This window comes from Neoarius graeffei, chromosome 8, assembly GCF_027579695.1.
Source record: "Neoarius graeffei isolate fNeoGra1 chromosome 8, fNeoGra1.pri, whole genome shotgun sequence".
In the NCBI taxonomy this organism is placed as follows: domain Eukaryota; kingdom Metazoa; phylum Chordata; class Actinopteri; order Siluriformes; family Ariidae; genus Neoarius; species Neoarius graeffei.
Window position 1 is genome coordinate 47,596,865 of NC_083576.1, and position 22,503 is coordinate 47,619,367.

General features: G+C 41.9%; 1 protein-coding gene across 1 annotated transcript in view; it reads left to right on the plus strand.

The window, feature by feature from the left end:
* Positions 1-982: 982 nt before the first annotated feature.
* The window catches only part of xpnpep2 (X-prolyl aminopeptidase (aminopeptidase P) 2, membrane-bound), a 51,660-nt gene continuing 30,139 nt past the window's right edge, over positions 983-22,503 (plus strand). The window contains exons 1-4 of the mRNA XM_060926719.1: positions 983-1,040; positions 1,155-1,247; positions 12,765-12,899; positions 16,083-16,150. Coding sequence (XP_060782702.1) covers positions 983-1,040; positions 1,155-1,247; positions 12,765-12,899; positions 16,083-16,150 — 354 coding nt within the window. The remainder of the gene's footprint in view (positions 1,041-1,154; positions 1,248-12,764; positions 12,900-16,082; positions 16,151-22,503) is intronic.

Here is a 22,503-nt window from a genome sequence, read left to right on the forward strand (position 1 = left end):
CTACGTTTACATTACGTCGAATCAGCGGATCATCAGATTAATGTTCTTAAAATGATTCGCGTTTACACTAAAACCGTTAGCCGTGCACACAGCAACACCAATACGCGGATACGCTCGGCTCCGCAGGCATCCTGCGCTCCAAATCACTCCAACCTAAACCAACTCCAACCAACTCCAACTTAAACCAACATCTGAAGAGGTGAAATTGCTCCTTTTTTTTCCCTATTTTTGCTGGCGGGATTGTTTTTGTTTTTGGAAAGCGCACGGGCGGTGCGCGGTTTGGTACTGCTTCCGCAGTGTTTGGACTAAAGACTCTGCCCTAAGGGCTATTCTCTCTCTCTCTCTCTCTCTCTCTCTCTCTCTCTCTCTCACTTTGCACCATTACACAATAAATATTCACAGTGAAAATATTTTGTAAGCGCGTTTCATGAACCAAGTTATAGGATTTGTTGACAACTCGCATCGAGTTCGTTACACTTCTACCCAGCGTGAAGCACTGACAGTCATGTGGTTGTGACGTCATCGTAAACAAATCTGTTCTACTCATCCAGATGACTTCGCAACGGCACCGTTGCCAGATTTTTTCATTCTGGAACCTGTTCTCAAAAGATTTCGTTTTGGGGCACCCAAAACGCCGGTGCCGTGTGGACGCCAGGCCGAAACGATAAACAATTTTATCAGATTCACCTGAATCCGTTGCCATGTGGACAGGGCCTAAATCAAGGGCTAATTGCCTATTTCAGCATCCCAACTCTGCAAACAGTCCAAGTTATGTGTATGCATGCATGCGTGCATTTGAACACTTGGCTTGATCGGGTTCACTCTGTGGTATTCCTCTGCTCTCAGTACGGTAACATCCTCAATGATTAAAGTGGAAAACTTCCAGCAGCAAATTAAGTCTAAATAATAGGCATCATTGAGCAAAACAAAGGCAAATACATACACAAGCACTTAAATGCACACATTCAAGCCAACAGACAGGATGCCAGAGGAGAGAGAGAGGAAGCAGGCCAGTAGACACGGAGACAGCAGGGACCAAAGTGAGGTCTTGTCCCTGAAACCAGTGTGCATTTCATTCTCTTTCTTCCTTTCTGGATGTTCCTGTTTACCACCACACTCCACTTGATGTGTTTTTCTTCACCTCTTAATGTCAGTATCCTCCTGTGGCATGTGGAGTATTTCACTGAAGAGCACACTGGATGTGAGGCCTCATGGAACACGAACTATTTGTGGAGGCTCCTACAGCCGTATCCATTATATTATTGCCTGACTTCCGTTTTCCACTACCTGCAATTGCACGTCTGACTGAAGATATAAGGCATTGCTATTTCCAAGGATATCCCGAGGAACTGGATAATTCCGCTTGCAACTGACAGAAAAGCTTTTCACACTGTTTTTGTTTTTCTTAGATTTCTGGACTGCTTTGTTTTCAGAAGAAGAAGAAGCCTTTATTTGTCACATGCACTCTCAAGCACAGACTTAAGCACACAGTGAAACTTAACCTCTGTGTTTAATCCATCTGAAGCAGTGAACACACACAAGTGAGCAATGAGCACACACACACACACACACACACACACACACACACACACACACACACAGAGCAGTGGCCAGCTATGCTACAGTGCCCAGGGAGCAGTTGTGTATTAGGTGCCCTTGCTCAAGGGCACTTCAGCCCAACCTCAGGCCATGGTTGCCCCATGTTAACCTAATCGCATTTCTTTGGACTGTGGTGGAAACCAGAGCACCCGGAGGAAACCCATGCAGACACAGGGAGAACAAGCAAACTCCACACAGAAAGGCCCCTATCGGCCACTGGGCTCAAACCCAGAACCTTCTTGCTGTGAGGCAACAGTGCTAACCACTACACCACCATGCTGCCCAGAAATAAAGGTTACAGACAAGGATAAAGTTTTACAACAAAATGCTATTCAAGTACAGGCAGGATTTTCCTTCTTTTTGAACATCCATCTGTGTGATCTTTATTCACAACATTCAGCCTGGGTACCCTTCAAACTGCTTTCTCCCATCCTCATGAATCGTCCTTCCCCCCAGGATCACCTCCTGACCCCAGGATCTAGGAGACAACTCAGATATGCCATGGTTTAACCCTATACAGGGTTAAGCATCACTGGCCTCTTCATCTGAGTGTTTGATCTAAGCTTTTGCACATGCCGTGGTCCTCAAAACTGTGGTGTATAAAGGGGAATAGAGCTCGCAGTCAAAGAAAACAAAAAGTGTGCCTCTGCTGCATGAGTGCCCTCTCCAGGTCTGGCTCTCTACTTGTTGAAGGACCCCAGTTTCATGCTTTTCATTCTCTCCCAAGATCAACTAACACATGCAGCATGTGCAAGTAAGGTTCAGCCAAGGCCAAGAAGCCTAGAAGCCTTTATTTGTCACACGTACACTCAAGCACAGACTTAAACACACAGTGAAATTTAACCTCTGCATTTAACCCATCTGAAGCAGTGAACACACACATGCACACACAAGTGAGCAGTGAACACACACACATACCCAGAGCAACAACCTGAATCCACTATACAATCCTCTAAAGCGGAATGCACTGCAGTTGAAAAATTAGTGTGATCAATATAACAGGAAATACACCTCATGCATCATACAACCTAAGGAATGGAAATCGAAGTCAATATCTAATTTAGCTGTTTCGCTCGCAATGTTTTTCAGAACATCAAATGGCGTTTTAATATCATGATCATCCTACTCTGGTCTTTTCTGTATTTTAAATAACAGGCAGAGAAGTTTGCAATGGGCCCATTCAAAGTCTTTTCAAAAAGAGTAAATTGCACTATTAATGCATGTGTATATGGTCAGTGACACACAAATAGGGCTCGTCTCTCTCAGGTGGGGTTTACATTAGACCGTATCAGCGGATCATCAGATTAACGTTTTTAAAACGATTAACATGCACACAGCAACACCAATACACGATTCGCCTGCACACAGCAACACCAATACACGGATACGCTCGGCTCCGCAGGCATCCTGCGCTCCAAATCACTCTGCCCTGAACAGCGAGTGCCCTCTGGAGGGTGCGCACTCCGGCCCTGCGCAGCTCACAGAGCGCGCGAGTGAAGTGCACGAGCAGTAATTCGGGACTGAGCCACTGTGTGTGTGATCTCAGTGCATGTTGGGTATGCGCATCACTTACCACTTGCAAGTGGAAGGATGGCAAGCCTAAAGACAATCATAACTACACAATGGGCAGCATTTGCATCAGTATTTGCAGTATTTTCATACTTTTATACTCTTTAATGAAAGGTGATACAAGGCGGAAGTCCGCGCCGTTTTTCAGCAGTCGCGTCACATGACCAACGCCAGCGAATCAGGAAGGTGGATGTCACAGTGACGTTGTCCAATGACGACGCCAGCTAGAGCTCAGCACAGCGTATCCGTGTATTCTCAATGTTTACACAGCACCTGACCAGACACGATCTGGATTGAATACGTGGACGCTGGCGGATTCCCGTTTCCCGGTGTTTCCAGGCGTTTTAATGTAAACGGACAGTGCATCCGCGAAGAAAACGAGACAGATACGGTCTAATGTAAACTTGGCCTCAGTGTGTTGGAATGAATATACAGGAGGTAGGAGTCCACCATATTAACATCTTAAATATATGTTTTGACATAGTCATCTAACGTTGCTCTCTGCCATCCAAATGATCCATCCATCCCTTATCCATAACTGCTTATCCTGTGCAGAGTCGCGAGCAAGCTGGAGCCTATCCCAGCTGACTATGGGCAAGAGGTGGAGTACACCCTGGACAAGTCGCCAGGTCATCGCAGGGCTGACACATAGAGACAAACAACCATTCACACCTATGGCCAATTTAGAGCCACCAAGTAACCTAGCCTGCATGTAATTGGACTGTGGGGGGGAAACCAGAGCACCCAGAGGAAACCCACGCAGACATGGGGAGAACATGCAAACTCCACACCGAAAGGCCCCCGTCAGCCACTGAGCTCAAACCCAGGACCTTCTTCCTGCGAGGCGGCAGTGCTAACCACTACACCACCGTGCCGCCCACCATCCACATTAGGTGAATGTAAATAACTTACTGCAGAGATTGCACAGATTTCCATCCGCTTGAACAGTTAGTTCTTCCAAGAAAAACTCTCAGCTGTTTACCCTGGCCTTGCAAAGGTAAATAATTTGCTGTAAAAGAGAATTTAAGGAACATTCACTTAATTAGATTCTCAGACAGGAAATGCAGCTTCACTCTCTCTGCAGTATCTGATCACCCAAAGCTAATATCTGGACTCTCCATCTGCCCCTGTTTCTGTGCTCACAAATCTACCAAATTTCTGGATTTCATTTGTTGGCTGATATTAATATGTGGCATTCATAGTTTGGTCTTGGTTTATGCTGGAGAGTTGGGAGGCTTTTAGAAATCATTCACTTTTGTTCAGAATCTGGAAGCTTGAAGTGCTGAGACTGCTGTCAGGCTCTCTGGTGTCAACTCATATATATTTAATATAATCTTCAGTTCCACCTCTTCTACTGCAGAAGAGCCGCTGTTTTTTTTATTCCTAATGCATCCCTCTCTTTCTGTTATATAAATGTTTAAAATAAGATAGAAGTTTATTCATCCTGAAGGAAAAGGTATAAGAGGTATAAAGTATTAAATGGTATAAGAAACACTTCCACATTAATCAGAACAGATTAGAGACATCACCTCTCCTCCCAGTGAGTGGCACTGAACCCAGAGCTCTTTATTGTTCTGCAATTTTATTCAGAGTATATAACTGCACACATATTGATTAATTTGGTTGAGTGGCTTATGCCCAGTGTGATCTCATCTTCTGGTTCATAGCGTTTATTAGAACTATGTGAAAGAGGGAGTGCTTTGTGTGTGTGTGTGTGTGTGTGTGTGTGTGTGTGTGTGTGTGTGTGTGTGTGTGTGTAAATGTGGGTCCTTTGTGACTACACACTGATTATGTAAAATTCCACCACCTCTGAGAGTCCAAGCACTGCCGAGAGGGTTTAACATCGATCTCTTCTGACCCTGTCTGACCTACTTAATTCCACCATTTCTCAGGTTCTGATTATTCGCCGCCTCTCATCGTCGTCCAACTGGGCAACACCAGCATCCACATCAAATACTGTGACTCACAAAGAGAATGGAAGTTGATGGCACCCAGATTCTGCTGGAGACCCCTCCTTATCCATGCTCCCTGTACTCTTTGTGTGGGAGAAACACTTCAAAGTCTCACATTCAAGCTGTTGCACTCTCATCTCACTCCTTTAGAACTTGCTTATCTGCTATTGTGTCAAGATGCATTGGTTTAATCAACGTATTTGACCTGAGATAAGCCATGATCAGATAATAGAGATCATATATGCTGTAGGATTTGTGCTAATGAGACAGCATAGGGAGGAATGAATATCTAAACTCTGTCTTACACCAATCATGGAAGATCTCAAACAAGTAAATTTGTGTAACATTAATGATTGATTACATTCTCAGATTTCAAACATACCTTCAGGGACGTCTGGTTTGAATTAGAACAGTTAGATTGTCCTGTCAAAAACTAACCTTCAGAAGTTCTGTATTATTTTGGCAAAAGATTTTTTGAGATTAAACTTAGCACAACTTGCTTTCCATTACAATATTTTCACAAATTTATTCAGCTGGAAATGGTTGAATAGTACAGAGCTACAGCCTGAGCCAATGAGGCCTGTACTTCAAACATGGAAATGACCACATCTTTTATCTCAAATATTCAGCGATTAGCTTGGAGAAAGAGAGAGAGAAACCAACCCATGTCTGTAACTCACATTAATCACTCTAATCTCAAGGCAAATTGTTTCATTCATACATCTTAGAGACCCACTAATGGAAGGGAAAACATTCAATCTGTGAAAACATTCACAGATTTGGTGCTACATGCAACAGTATATGACCCAACAACCGACAAGACTTTCAGGCCAGTTATAAAAAAAACAGCACACAGAGCAGAACAGACATGTAAGCCCAAATGATTATCCATCCATTATCCGTAACAGCTTGTCCTGTGCAGGATTGTGGGCAAGCTGGAGCCTATCCCAGCTGACTATGGGCGAGAGGTGGGGTACACCCTGGACAAGTCACCAAATCATTGCAGGGCTGACACATACATACAGACAAACAATCATTCACATTCACACCTACAGTCAATTTGGAGCCACCAATTAACCTGCATGTCTTTGGACTGTGGAGGAAACCAGAGTACCCGGAGGAAACCCACAAAGACACGGGGAGAACATGCAAACTCCACACAGAAAGGCCCCCATCGGCCACTGGGCTCGAACCACTACACCACCGTGTTATATTTTACAGAATATAGTTGTTCTAGGGGTGGCACGGTGGTGTAGTGGTTAGCACTGTTGCCTCACAGCAAGAAGGTTCTGGGTTTGAGCCCAGTGGCTGACGGGGCCTTACTGTGCAGAGTTTTCATGTTCTTGCCGTGTCTGCGTGGGTTTCCTCCAAAGACATGCAGGTTAGGCTAACTGGTGGCTCTAAATTGACCGTGAATGGTTATGTGTCTCTATGCATCAGCCCTGTGATGATCTGGTGACTTGTCCAGGGTGTAGCCTGCCTCTCACCCACAATCAGCTGGGAAAGGCTCCAGCTCACCTGTGACCCTGCACAGGATAAGTGACTACAGATAATGGATGGATGGATTCAGGTTGTATCTATTATTCAGATACAAGATATCAAAGACTAACTTTATCAATAATGTTATTTGTAACAGTTTGTAAAAACACAGGTGAATACATTTTTATTCAATGCAGTGAGGGGAAATAAATATTCAGAAATTGTTTATATACAGTTGCAGTCAAAAGTTCACATAAATGGATATAAATGTCATCATGGACATGAACGCCATGGCAATATTTGGGCTTTCAGTGATTTCTTTGAACTGTTCTTTTTCTGTGGCAGAACGATTGTACAACATACATCTTTACTAGAAACGAAACAAAACAAGAATTTGGTGCACAAGTTTTAATTTAATTTGGGTTTTCTGAAAGCAACACAGTCAAAGCGATGCATACAGGGTCAAAAATATACATACAGCACACCTAATATTTGGTTAAATGTCCTTTAGCAAGTTTTACCTCAACACCAGATGCTTTTGGTTGCATCAATAAGCTTATGGCAGAATTCTGGTTGGATATTTGACCACTGTTCTTGGCAGAATTGGTAGAGTTCAAATACATTTGTGTACTTACTGGCACAAACATGACTTTTAAACACAGTCCATATATGTATTTTCAATAGAGATGAAGTCAGGACTTGTTTTAAGCTTAATGTTAGCCTGCTTTATCCATTCCACAACCAGCTCTGATGTGCATTTGGGGTCATTGTCCTGTTGGAACACTGATTGCATCCAAGGTTCTGATGGCTTGAGGTTATGCTGAAGAATTCTGAAGTAGTCATCCCTCTCTCATTATTCCATCCACTTTGTGCAATGCACCAGTTCCACTGGCAGCAAAACAGCTCCAGATCATGATGCTACCACCACCATGCATAACAGTTAGTACATATTGCTCTGTATATCTGGTTACTGTGGCCAAACAACTCAATTTTTGTCTCATCTGACCATAAAACTTTTCTCCAGAAGGATTCTTTGTCCATGTGGTCAGCTGCAAACTTCAGTTGAGCTTGACTAGCTTGATTTTTGGAACAGGGGCTTTTTTTCTTGGACAGCACACTCTCAATCAATGATGATGTAAAACTCACTTGACTCTAGACAGTGTTCCATAAACTTTTAGTTCATGGCAAGTCTGTGCCTTGATGGTTCCTGGGTTGTTCCTGATTATCCAAACCAATTTGCTCTCAGCTGAGGGTGACAGTTTGGGTCTTCTTCCAGCAAAGTGGGTACACTTCCCAATAATGTGTACTTATATACAATTGTTTGAACTGATCTTGGAATCTGCAGTTGTTTAGAAATGGCTCTCAGAGACATTCCTGAATTGTGTAAAGCTATTATTCTCTTTCAGATCTGTGCTAAGCTCCTTGGACTTTCCCATTGTGTTGTGGTTTGGTCAACCCAATTAGTGCTATCAAGCAAACGTGTTGGCACAAATACCAGCTGTAGTCAATCATGATCACTAACAGGAAGTTAAGAGGCCTTGACAAGTTAAAAGACATTTTGGAGCTTTCAGCACCACTGAATTAATAATCTAAGTGGTGTATATAGAGGATCTTACAAGGTGGCGCAAAGAAAAGAAGTTTATCTTCGAGTGGTGAACATATTTCACAAGTGAGCAAAGTGAACAAGTGAAATATTTTTTAACTCGAGAAGATAAACTTCATATCTTCACGCAACCGTGTAATATTCTTTTTATTATGTGGACACATCCACAAAAAATTGTTAATCAAGAAACTGAAATTTATAAGAAATAGCTAATCAAGTTAATCAAAAGAATTTTAATTTTGAACCAATTCGCCATTTTGACAACGCGTGTCTAGTCAGCAGGAAAACACTGGGAGTGACGTCATCGGAGTGAAGATATCGGGAAATATGTCACTCAGATCCACAATGTATTTCAAATGAAAAATACAAGCTTTTCAACACAAGAAGATAAACTTCATATCTTTAAGGCAATGTGTGATTTTCTTTTTATTATATAGACACATTCACAAACAAAAAGTATGCAAATTTATCAAAAAAAATCATGAGTGAGGATACTGGAAAATATGTTAATGTCCTGGATGTAGTTTGTATGAAAAATACGAGTGGCGTATTTCCCAGTAAAATACTTTTATATAATAGTATAATATATAATATAAAATTTAATATATATAAATTTATGACCCTGTAGATAGATAGATAGATAGATAGATAGATAGATAGATAGATAGATAGATAGATAGATAGATAGATAGATAGATAGATTTTTTAAAGCCTTAATTAATTTATGCAGAGAAAAAGTCATATAGAACCTAATAATTCCAAGATCTGGGGTGGCACGGTGGTGTAGTGGTTAGCGCTGTCGCCTCACAGCAAGAAGGTCTAGGTTTGAGCCCCGTGGCTGGCGAGGGCCTTTCTGTGCGGAGTTTGCATGTTCTCCCCATGTCCGCGTGGGTTTCCTCCGGGTGCTCCGGTTTCCCCCACAGTCCAAAGACATGCAGGTTAGGTTAACTGGTGACTCTAAATTGACCGTAGGTGTGAATGTGAATGGTTGTCTGTGTCTATGTGTCAGCCCTGTGATGACCTGGTGACTTGTCCAGGGTGTACCCCGCCTTTCACCCGTAGTCAGCTGGGATAGGCTCCAGCTTGCCTGCGACTCTGTAGAACAGGATAAAGCGGCTAGAGATAATGAGATGAGAATTCCAAGATCTCATATTTAATGGCACGGGCTTTGATTTATAATAGATTTTTCTGCCATTCTCTCTGAAATGAGGGACAGATTTTAGACTGTGCATTTTTCTATACTGCTATCTGTTCTTTCTTTCTCTGCCTTTGCAACTCTGTCTGCTGTGTTTCTGTTGTCTCTGTATGTCATATTTTCAAGTGGCTGTGTTGAATAGCGCATTCCAAGATGTCCTTGGTGTCATCTGCGGGATCGTAGTTTAAGTTTATGATTTATATGGTACTTTCGCCATGGACCTCAGCAGGCAGAGTCATAAATATGCAGTCATAAACATGTAATTTCCTGAAATAAAGAAATCATTTCAGTAAAATGACTTGAAGGTGATTAGAATTTGTCCTTTGAGATGTCTCAGGGAGGGTGTAGAGAGTGGGATCTGTGTAAGACAATCCTGTCGAGATTTAATCTGAAGTATTTATATCCAACTATGAAAAAGCACCAGCACAGTCAAGCTTGTGTGTGTATCAGAGAAACTGCATCTCCACAGTTTGCGTGTGTGCATGAGTTCACCATGATTAAGTCCACTTAGCTCACTGGACATGGTCAGCGAACCTTATCAATGATTGAGCGTCCACATTGGGCTTGGCTCCCTGGTGTCAGTCCCGTTGAAGCTAGTCATTTTACAGGCTGCGCCACATTACCAGGAAACGGTTGCCAGGGCTACCACTTATTAATATCTATCATTAACTTTGAGCACTGGGCTCATTTGAGCAAATAATGAAGGCATACACTGGCTCCTAGGAAGAATATGCTGACATTTGAGCACTGGAGTGTGTGTAGCCTGTGTGTGCATGTGTACTCTGTTTTGCTTCCTGGGACTGAAGGTCATCAATGTCATATCTAAGCATTATGTAAATATTTAACTGGTCCCCCTGAAAAGAAAATATGCTAATTCTGTACTTGTAGATAAACTAGTTTACATTTAGGTGTGTGGCAGAATCCAGCTACATATTTTCTAAACTACATACTTTCTTTTTATTTGGGTCCATCTCTGACAGAGAAACATGGTCAGTCCCATGTAGAGTTCTACACAGACCCCTTAAGGGTGTTCCAAAAAAACACAATCCTTATAGGTGCTAGATTTAACGTTTATTGTTTTCTTATAGGTGTGTAACCATCGTCTTATCCTCAGTTGTGAAAGAAAGCTATTGCCTCTTATTTATTTATTTTTTTTTACATTTTTTACATGAATGCTGCAGGGTTGCATAGTGGGTAGTGTGAGGTCCCTGGTTTGATCCTGACCTCAGGTTATTGTCTGTGTGGAGTTTTGCATGTTCTACCCAAAAAAAAAAAAACAAGCAAGTAGGTGGACTGGCAGCTCTGTGTGTGAATGTGTGTGCATGGTGCCCTGTGACATGTTCCCGATGTGTTCCCATCTCACACCTCCCAATGTGTTCCTTGGATAGGCTTTGGATCCACCATGACCCTCTCCAGGATAAAGTGTCTACTGAAAATGAATGAATGAATGAATGAATGAATGAATGCTACAGTTTCATCATAGAAACACACAAAACATCCCCAGGGTAGAATTATGCTTATTTCTTACAAGTGGAGACAATTAGTGTCTCAAAATTAATAAAACACTTGTCACATACAAACACAGGTGTACAGAGTCTTCTAAATAACAGTCCTTCATTATGCAAAGGACTCTTGACCAACCCTTTTCCTAAACATATATAATTCGGTGTAGCCTTAGCAGCTATGTTAAGACACAGGACAGTGGAATGTACGATATATCAGACTGGTTTTAATGCTCCAGTGAAAACACTGTCAATGTCTCTCCCTGTTGTTTCCCTGTGTGTACTGTACCTTCACCTTTTATCGTCTAATGAGAGATGAGAGATGTCATCTTGCTAAACTGATGAAATTCAGACCACTACACTCTAAAAAATAAAGGTGCTTCAGTGGTTCTTCAAATCTCTGGATGGTTCCATGGAGAGTCAAAACTCTGTGATGAACCATTACATTATGCAAAAGGTTCTTCACATTGGAAATGGTTCTTCAGAGCCTGGCATTCTCTTACCATTTGCTGGTCAATGCACATAGGCTATGTTTACACAAATCTGTCTTCACTGCTCAAACAAATGGTTTAAATGGTTCTTTAAAGAACTGTTGCATGAATGGTTCTTTGAAGCCCTGAAAAAGGTTCTTCTATGGCATCGCCCTGAAGAACTGGTACTGGCCCCACTATTTTTTAGAGTGTATCAACATTTTCTCCACTTTTTCATGGCATTTTTCCACTTCACAGTTGTTGTTTTTTAATTGATTCATATTCCCTGACCTTATCCTCTCATTCTTGGTCAAGATTATATACATAACTATGTACAACATAATATAATCAGGTGACAGGCAAATCCAGTGGCATATTTATGGAACAAGCCTGTCCCCTGCTGGTGGATCAATGACACATTTGTAATTAGAGTTTAAATCAGTTACATTAACTAAAGGTTCAAATGAATCAAGAGTGGTTTGCTAACTTGCTTATGCAGATTTCATTTTGCAGATTTGAAGTAAACTGACAGATGAGTCAGATAGATCATTACAGGATTCATCCCACCCTCCCACAGGAAAACACGATTCAGCATTCCTCGAAGACATGGCTGCGGAAAACCCACACTTGCATCTCAGCTGTTCAGTAGCTATTACTGTAATCTGCTTGTGCCACTCAAATAATCTCTCATAAGACAATCATCTGTCAGCAATAATACAGAGTCTAGATGGGGCAAAAAAAAAATGTTATAGCACTGAATTTCTTTTGACAATGATTACAGATTTCTGTATCCTCTGAATACATTTTAGGTTCAATTAGTCTGTTAACAATAGATCAGGAGGTGTTTCCTTTCGGCTGAGTGTGTTAAATACAATAAGCACTGTGTCTTATTTATCTAAGGGCACATCTTGATCATCAAGATATAGCAGTTGGAGGTTCTTTAGTACACACAGTAACACTGGTTTATTACCTCTTAGACCAAAGCCTGATGAAATATATGAGGGTATAGGGCAAATTTGGTACAGCAGGACAAAGTCCAGCATAATTTGCAGCTTTCCTGATTCAACACTTCAACAATGAGAGCAAAAATGAGATTAAAGACATCATTATAGCACAGCGGACTCCTGACATACAAGGCCACAGTTGGGCACTCCTTGTAGCATGAAACTATGAAACAAGAATCTGAGTGAAATTCAGTGTTTTATGCAGATATTTTGCTACACCCTCAGGCACTGTTAAACCTGGCAGGAGCGAGAGAGAAAGAGAGACAGAGAGAGAGAGGACACATGCTTTTATTGCACAAGTGAAGAGACAAAGTTCCACCCCCTCATTTATTACACATTATTCCTATCAAAAGACTCCTCCGAGTACAGATAATGTGTGCTGTGTCAATAGTATATAAATATATACACACTCACACAGAGACACTCCTGCCCCGCTGTCACTCTGTGTGTGGATTTGCTTGGAGCAGATGGTCAAAAATGACATTCTCTGGGTGGATTCTGGCTTTATGTCTGATGGCTTTAAAAGGTAAAAAAGAAAGTTTGGATGATTATAGTTTTTCAGTGGTTTCGGAATGACTATTGGGATTAACTACTAACCACTAACAAAAGAGGGATTTTGCACAGTATAGTTAATGCTTTCATTAAGGCTTCATTTAAATTTGCCATCTGTTGTTTGTCTTATATTTGTTGATTTATTCAAGGAAATAAATTTGCATGCCATTAGCTAGAGGATTTGCTTGTCACCGCTGCTAAATGCCCTGCACACTGATTGATGTTTATTCACAAATTCCATACATTTTCTTGAAAGACAGCAGATTTTAGTGCTTCAACTTAATTTGAAAATTGCAGCTGTGTGAGATGTAGGCTTTTGAGATTTTCTGTTCTGTCCTGAGAGAGTTAGCTCACTAACCAAGTCTCTTGGCTTTCTCCAATGAATAACAGTGTAACAGTGCAGCTGTCTGTATATGTCACTGTGCTTCACTACACTGAAGGCCACTGGAGGTCCCTACTGGACTAAATTGCAGATCTAGTTGCACACAAACCTGGGAAGGGAAATGAAAAAATAATTGAAAGGATATAACTAACTACATTAGATGTCAGAAGTATTCACATCATGTTTTGACATGAGTGCAGCTGCTCAGCAGTGGACAGTGGAATTGACAACCTAGTGGGTGGAGCCCTCAAATTGCCTGGATAATTAAAAAAAAAAAGTTTGCATTTTCATGAGATACAAAGGGCCTGTATTTGCACAAGGTCCAGATGTTTGTGGAACCTCCTGATGATAGCAGAAAAAGCCTGACATTTCAATAAGCAATTGAGGTCACGATGAAGTTCACTAAGTCTGTTATAAATATACTTACTGTGCATGTACTGTAGGCTACAATCATTATGCAGTACAAACCTTGTACAATACAGAGCTGTAGTGACCCCACATTTCACTCCAGTGATGGATGAAGTAATGACTGAATACCCGTAGATGAGTTGCAGGCAATAAATTCAATGCATTTCATTGTCATATTTCTGTGAACATTAAAAAAAATGAAATCTTAGTTCTGTATTAGGATTTCATTTTTTTATGCACTACTGAAAAAAAAAACAATATGCCTATACAGAGTTACTGAAATGTTCTATGACCAGAGTGTTTCCTTTTTAGATTTTCTTTTTTTTTATCCTGTTGTTTTGCTCATCTAAAAACATCAGAGTGAAAATATATACTGGACCAGCTGTCCAGACTAGAAAATAATTGCAGTCTCTATTGTCAAATATTGCATCAACTACAGGAAGTTATTATTGAATTCCAGCTGTAGAGCACTTCCTTTTCTATGGCTTACTATAAAAATACATCAGAGATCACTTAGAAAGAGGGAATGGTAGCTGATTATGTGTGTAGAAGGTTAACTTTGTTGAAAAACATAAATAAATAAAACCAAATTACAACACGAAATCGCATCACTTACTAAAATGCAAATAAAATCCTCTAACATTATCCTAAAGAAATAAAAAGAATACAAAAAGGACTGAAACAGTCAACTGGTGTGTGTAACAGTGCAGATTTTCAGATGTGGATGAAGCTCATGATACTGGATAATAAGTTTAAAGTTCCTACTGTGGTTATTCTGAATTGGCTCTGTATTCCATATAGTGTAGTGTAAAAGATGTACTGGACTGTAAAATTTAGTTGGTAATGTAGTTCATTGCAGTTTCTCTGACAATGTTATATTTTAATATTATATATTTAGTATATAATGTTCAGTAATCTTTTAACCTCTGTCAGTCCTATTTTCTATATTTCTACATGATAAAGACCATCAGCAGTTGGTCAAGAGTTGACACTTACAGCAACCACGACAAGTCATCGGCATTTTAGACCAGATCAAATATCATTTTTATGCAGATCAGCAATGGTAACAAAACTTTCCTGACCATACAGGACACAGTTATAGAAGAAAGTTATTTATAATCACACTATCTGTTATAACCCAAATGAGGATGGGTTCCCTTTTGAGTCTGGTTCCTCTCAAAGTTTCTTCCCTCATGTTGTCTCAGGGAGTTTTTCCTTGCCAGTGTCACCTCAGACTTTCTGATTAGGGATAAATGTATGAATCCATGTGCATATATATATATATATATATATATATATATATATATATATATATATATATATATATATATATATATATATATATATATATATATAAAATGTGTATATATATATATATATATATGTAAAAGCGGCGGCACAGTGGTGTAGTGGTTAGCGCTGTCGCCTCACAGCAAGAAGGTCCGGGTTCGAGCCCCGTGGCCGGCGAGGGCCTTTCTGTGTGGAGTTTGCATGTTCTCCCTGTGTCCGTGTGGGTTTCCTCCGGGTGCTCCGGTTTCCCCCACAGTCCAAAGACATGCAGGTTAGGTTAACTGGTGACTCTAAATTGACCGTAGGTGTGAGTGTGAATGGTTGTCTGTGTCTATGTGTCAGCCCTGTGATGACCTGGCGACTTGTCCAGGGTGTACCCCGCCTTTTGCCCGTAGTCAGCTGGGATAGGCTCCAGCTTGCCTGCGACCCTGTAGAACAGGATAAAGCGGCTAGAGATAATGAGATGAGATATATGTAAAAGCAGAATACAAATAAAATTGACTTGACTTTCCTGAATGGTCAAGAATTACACATTTGTTAGGTTCCAAAGCTTTTAGTTATGGAGGGATGCTTGGAAGTGTGAGTACATAACAGTCAGCAGTCAATCCACAACATTAAAGGGAACTATTCATGGTCAGTAGTATGAAGTGTTGTTTTTGTTGTTGTTGTTTCATGAATTCAAAATTGTAATCGTCAACAGATTGCTATGGTATAAGAAGGATAAAACACGATGTGGCAAGCTGTTATTAGAGAACAAACTGTGAGGTCGTAAACCCTCATAATCACCCAAGTTTTGATTATTTTCCTGTAACAGCATGCCTCGTCATGTGTTATTCCTTACTTGCAAAGTACAAAAAACTGAAGTCAGAAATGCTGTTGCATTTATAAAATAGAGATTAACGAAAGGATAAATTTGTTTGATAAATAAGATAAATAATGGTTTAATTACTTTGAGAAAATAATTGTAGAAAATTATTATTTTAAGTTTATCTGGGAAGGCTGACTGGGACATTTGATTACTGAAAAGAACTAAAAAAAATCTATTGTTGGTGTGTGTCCCTCTTCATCTCATGACAGGACAAAGCCATTCAGCACAGGCAGAGGGAAGAGCAGGCAGCGAAAGAAATTGCTCCGTAGTGCCTCCGGTATGCTTTCTTGCTCTTTTTCCCCCATCCATCTATCTGTCTTTACCAGTGAAGCTGAATCTGATGCAGTGAAGATCAGATCAATTCACAATTTAAGCATCCTACTGTATAAGGTCCATGCTGATGATTAAAATAAATTTCCTGGCTGTCACTATAGTGTGTAGGGGTCTTTTCCTAATCTGGAGCTCTGCATCCTACTGGCCATTGTCAGGCAATTCCTGGCAACAAATAGAAAACACATTTACACAAAACTTGTAATAAAATTTGAAGGGAAGTTTTGAATTCCATACATTGTTCTTCACATTTATGGGGGAAAATATGGATGGAGTTAGGGCGCAAAAAATATGTGCTTGAATTAACCCCTTCTAAATGCCAGGGCCTTGGTTAGGCATTGCTTGTACATTTGAATACCTTCTTGTGTGCATGCATGCACAGAGTATGACATTTTGACAAGTGGTGACCATACTATAAAAAGCCATCACCATTTGGTCTCATACATGTCACACATTTCAAGCTATCTACATAAAAGCATCTGAATGTGGTCAGAGCCTGTCCTCTAAAGCTGGCAATAGTGTCAATAATTTTATATTATCTTCATACAATAATTAGCCTTGTTTATTATCAAGCTGTGTCTGTTTTTCTCATTTCGGATCCTAACAGCATAGATCTGGCTGTGACTATTGGGTTAATCTATTGTGACAGTTCGTATGGGTGGGTGGAGCACAGAAGGACGGCAGGCTAGAACTGAGTTCACAAAACTCTTTTTATTGTGACACTTTTCAGCGTTACACCACTCTCCCAGACACTCAGACACACGCACACACATCAGTCGTCTGGTTGGGGAGAGAGCTCCCTCTGCTCTTGCTCTCTCTCCTTAAATAGGGCGCGGTCACTGGGGAAGACACACAAACACATTAATTAACATCAGGTGCAGTGATTCTACCACTTACCTTCCCTGGCTCCGCCCTCCGGTCACAGACCGACGCTTGACCACGCCCCCACTGCCACATCTATTTAATGGTTACCTCACAGTTATTGCCAGGGGTGGCCTCACTCAGTGTCCCAGGTATGGCTGGTGAGCAGACTCACAAAAGGTGGTTGAGTGGTGTTGCTCTTGTCATGGTCATGGTTGGTGGTTGACTAGAGTTCCTCTCATAAGTCAACTTCATAACACAGAGTTGCCAGGCATTGTTGAGTGGATTGCCCTCTTAATTCAATGGTTTTGGCTCTTGGTTTTGCCTCTTAATGCAGTAGGCAGACTAGTAGCTATGGTATAAAACTTAAGAAGTACTAAAACCCTAGCATGACAGCCTTGCACACTCGAAGCCTTAGGCTTATATACCATTGCTCTGGAAGGTGCTAGGCACCCTTCACCTGCCACCCTCCCCAGGACTCTGATAGTGGATCTCTCAACACATAGTGGAATCCTTTAAATACCTCTACCTATAGACAAGCTGCTGGGATGAATATTATTGTACAACAGACTTTTTTGACTGACTGTTACATCAGGGCTGAGAGAACTGCATGTCTTGGTAATAAGTTAATGCACTGCATGCACTGAATATCAAAGAAAGTGATCATTTTAATATTGACATCATTGGGAAAAGTGAGTGCAGATGGACTGGTGCTGGATGTCAGATTTCCAATGATAGAACAACCATCCATCCATCCATCCATCCATCCATCCATTATCCGTAACCGCTTATCCTGTGCAGAGTCACAGGCAAGCTGGAGCCTATCCCAGCTGACTATGGGCGAGAGGCGGGGTACACCCTGGACAAGTCACCAGGTCATCACAAGGCTGACACATACAGACAAACAACCATTCACACCTACAGTCAATTTAGAGCCACCAATTAGCCTAACGTGCATGTCTTTGGACTGTGGCGGAAACCAGAGCACCCAGAGGAAACCCACACAGACACGGGGAGGACATGCAAACTCCACACAGAAAGGCCCTCATCAGCCACTGGGCTCAAACCCAGGACCTTCTTGCTGTGAGGTGACAGCGCTAACCACTACACCACCGTGCCGCCCCCCTAGAATAACCATATTCTGTAAAATATTTGCTTTTAGCCCAGCTCAGCTCTGCATGCATGCCATGATATTCTCACACCTATCACTTTCTGATCACAAGCATCCCAAGCAACTATAAAACCTATCACATCCCTATATAATCAGACAATAAAAATGATGGACAAAAAAACAAACAATGATGTGGCCCCACTATCACATCCTTGGAGAAACATAATATCTTGACCTTCAAAAGCTTCATAAGCTATTCCAACCTAAAGCTCATTTTTAAAAGCCTACACAGTCATGTGCCTTCCTTGCTTAATGAACATAATCAAGACACCAGCACTCCAGTAGACTCAGCACACAGGCTTTGATGTACAGTAACTGTTGCATTGCAAACCTCATTTAGACAATCAGGGTTCACTGTTAATGGAACTTTGGAATTATTTACCCACTGAGTTAAAAATGCAACACAACTTTACTGTTTTCAATAGAGGTGTTAAAGCATGGCAAAAAGAGAAAAGCCTCCAATGTTATAAATTAGCGTTTCACTACAAACACTAAACACAGTGCATCTGGTGCTTGTCATAATTGTATGTTGCAGTTCCAATGCTACTGTTATGTCCATGTCAAATAAATAAACTAACCTAACATGCAGAGATGATGAAGACAAACATCCAGCCTTCAACAAAGGTGCTAAAGTCCCTCTTCCATAACATCTCGGAGAGAGACTGTAACAATTCCCTGATTATTGTGGATGCTGAATAACAGGCAGGCGGGATCAGGTTCACTTTTTGGGTTTTATTTCAAACCACCACTCAAAACAAAACAAACACGCTTTTCAGCTGACTTAAACCAATGATCGAATCAATGTACCGGTGTGACTTCAGCCCAGAGAGGACCAACCACTCTCTACTCCTCTCCCCCTTTTATCTTCTCCCTGTCACTCCACACAAACACACAGACACAACACTCCACAAACCGGCCCTTGACCACGACCCCGCTACCACATACCCCCACCGCCCAACTCAGGCCAGGGAGCCATCCAGCCTGCAGCTGACCCCCACCCCCCACCACCATCTGTGCCTCTGGCCTATGGACCACATCAAACTTAAAAAGCTGCAGAGCCAGATACCAATGGGTGATCTAGATGTTGGCATCCTTCATGTGGTAGAGCCACTGGAGCAGGGCATGATCCGAACAGAGGGTGAAAGGGCATCTGAGCAGGTAATAGTGGAGGGTGAGGACCACCCATTTGATGGCCAAGCACTCCTTCTCGATGGTGCTATACTTCATCTCCTGCATGGAGAGCTTGCGGCTGATGTACAGCACAGGGCACTCCTCTCCCTCCACTGTTTGGGACAAAACGGCCCCCAGCCCTCTGTCCGATGCATTGGTCTGCAAAACAAAAGGGAGAGAGAAGTCAGGGGAGTATAAAAGTGCCCTCCCACACACACACAGTGCAGCTTTTGCCTGGTTAAAGACCTGTTGGCATGGATCCGTTCACTGGACCAGATCCGGTGCTCCATTTTTAGTGAGGTCAGCCAGTGGGCTGGTGACGTGCAAAAAATTAGGCACAAACCATCTATAATAGCCAGCCAGCCCCAGGAACTGCCTCACCCCCTTTTTGGTCTTAGGTCTTGGGCAGATGGCAATCGCTGCAGTCTTATTAATTTGGGGACGCATCTGACCATGACCCAAGTGGAAGCCGAGATGCTGTACTTCCACCCACTTAATTGCACACTTCTTCAGGTTTGCTGTGAGCCTTGCATGCCTCAGCGACCTCAGGACCATTCTGAGATGTTGTAGATGCTGCTCCCAATCATTACTATAGATGATTATATCATCTAAGTAGGCTGCCACATATGCATTGTGGGGATGTAGAACGCAGTCCATGAGATGCTGAAATGTCACTAGGGATCTAAACAGGAAGGAAGGATGACAAATTGGTGTAAACTGAACAGAGTGGAAAAGGCCATTTTTTTCGCAGGAAAATGGAATCAAGGGGATCTGCCAATATCCCTTTGTTACATCCAGTTTTGAGTAAAAGTGAGCCATGCCTAGCTGATCGAGCAGTTTATCAATGCAAGGCATCAGACAGGTGTCAAATTTAGATGCCATAGTGACTTTTCTATAGTCTACACAGAACTGAACTGACCCATCCGTCTCGGGAACCAAAACCACCAGCCTGCTCCAGTCGCTATGTGACTCTTCAATTACCCCCATCTTCAACATAGCCTGGAGTTCATCCTGAATCACATTTTTCTTGTCTTTGGGGAGCCGATATGGGCAGCTGTGCACCACCACCCCTGGGGGAGTCTCAATGTGGTGTTCTATGAGGTCAGTGTCCCCAGGGAGGGGCAAGAACACATTGCAGAATTCCTCTTGCAACCTAATAACCTGTGCTCTCTGGGACAGTGAGAGGCGGTCTTCACAGGGGACCTGGGTGAATTGAACTTTATAGACTTACCTCCAGTCTCAGCTCCGCCCTCTCCAGAATGACCATCACCAGATCCACAGGAACCTCCTCTCTCCAAGGTTTCAGGAGATTGAGGTGGTAAATTTGACATGTGTTACCTCTATCTGGATGTTTGACCTCATAGTCAACCTCCCCTATTCACCGTGTGACCTCAAAAGGCCCTTGCCACTTGGCAAGCAATTTTGAACTTGAAGTGGGCAGTAAAATGAGGACCTTATCTCCTGATGCAAATTCCCTTAGCCACATCCCTCTGCTGTACAGGCGAGATTGATGTTCTTGGGCCTGTAGCAAATTCTCCTGGGTTATGTGACTCAGTATGTGGAGTTTTGCTTAGGTCAAGAATATATTGAATTTCATTTTTGCTTCAAGAAGGCCCCTCCTGCCAATTTTCTCAAATGATATCTAAAACACCATGGGGCTTGTGCCAACACAACAATTCAAATGGGGAAAACCCAGTGGAGACTTGTGGTGTTAGGGTTTTGCTGGGAATCGAACCCGGGTCGCTGGTGCAGTGATCCAGCAAAACCCCACTAGGCCACCAGGGGAATGACTCAAGTGCAGAGGCATGAGGCGAAAGTAGAGTAGCAAAAAACAGTTCATTTACAATGCAAAAAATCCAAAAAGTATAATCCAAAATGCTCAGAAGATATAAGGGAAAAAATAAAAAATCCAAAAGTTCAAAGTCAATACAAAAGCCAATAACCAGAAAAGAAGGGGTAAAAATCCAAACGCTCAGAAGATCCAAAAAGTCAAAAACAAAATCCACAAAATCCAAAAGAAAGCAAAAATACAAAGAACACAAGGACATAGGCAAGGCACACAGGACAGAGGTAACTAGCACTAAACAGCATAGCAAAAAGACTCCGTGACTAGAGGCCAAAGTGAGGGAGTATAAATACACAAACTAAATAGAACACAGGTGATAATAATGAGGACTAGGCGGGGCACAAGGCACATGGAAAAACAAAACACAACACACAGAAACAATAGCGGCCTCTAGCAGTCAAAACAAACATGACAACAATAAAGGAATGATAGCGGCCTCTAGAGGCCAACAAAGTCCAAGTCCTAACATGTGGGACCTCACGCACTGCAAACAACAGAGGGTCTAGCCACCTATCCCAGTTTTTAGCATCCTTGTGAATAAACTTACAAATCATGTTCTTAAGTGTTTGGTTAAATTGTTCAACCAGCCCATCTGTGGATGATAAACACTAGTATGAATTGATTTAATCCCCAATTCATACAATTTGTGCGGTGTACGTGATATAAAAGTAGTGCCTTGATCAGTCAGGATTTCTTTTGGAATCCCAACTCGGGAGATAACACAGAAGAGTGCCTCCACAACACTGCATGCTGAGATATTGTGCAGAGGCACTGCTTCCAGATATTGCATTGCATAATCAAAAATGACTAATACAAAGCAACATCTGCATGCAGATTGATCTAATGGCCTGATGAGATACATACCAATTCTTTCGAAGGGGGATATCAATTAACAGCAATGGGTACACTGGCGCTTTCGGTGTGGCCACTGGATTCACCAGCTGACATCCGCGATATGCCGCACACCACCTGCGGACATCAGTACAAATCCCTGGTCAAAAGAAATGGGCCATGAGATGACTTAGTGTCTTATCTTGCCCCAAATGCCCAGCCATAGGATTATGATGAGCCGCATGGAATAAAAGTTCCCTTTGGCTCTTTGGGATCAACAACTGTGTAATCTTTTCTTTCATTTGAGTGTCCTGCGTCACTCAATATAGCCTATCCTTAATAATACAAAAGTATAGGAAGGAAAGCACAATATCAGGCTGGAGGATTTGGCCATCAATTACTTTCACTTGGTCAAAGGAGT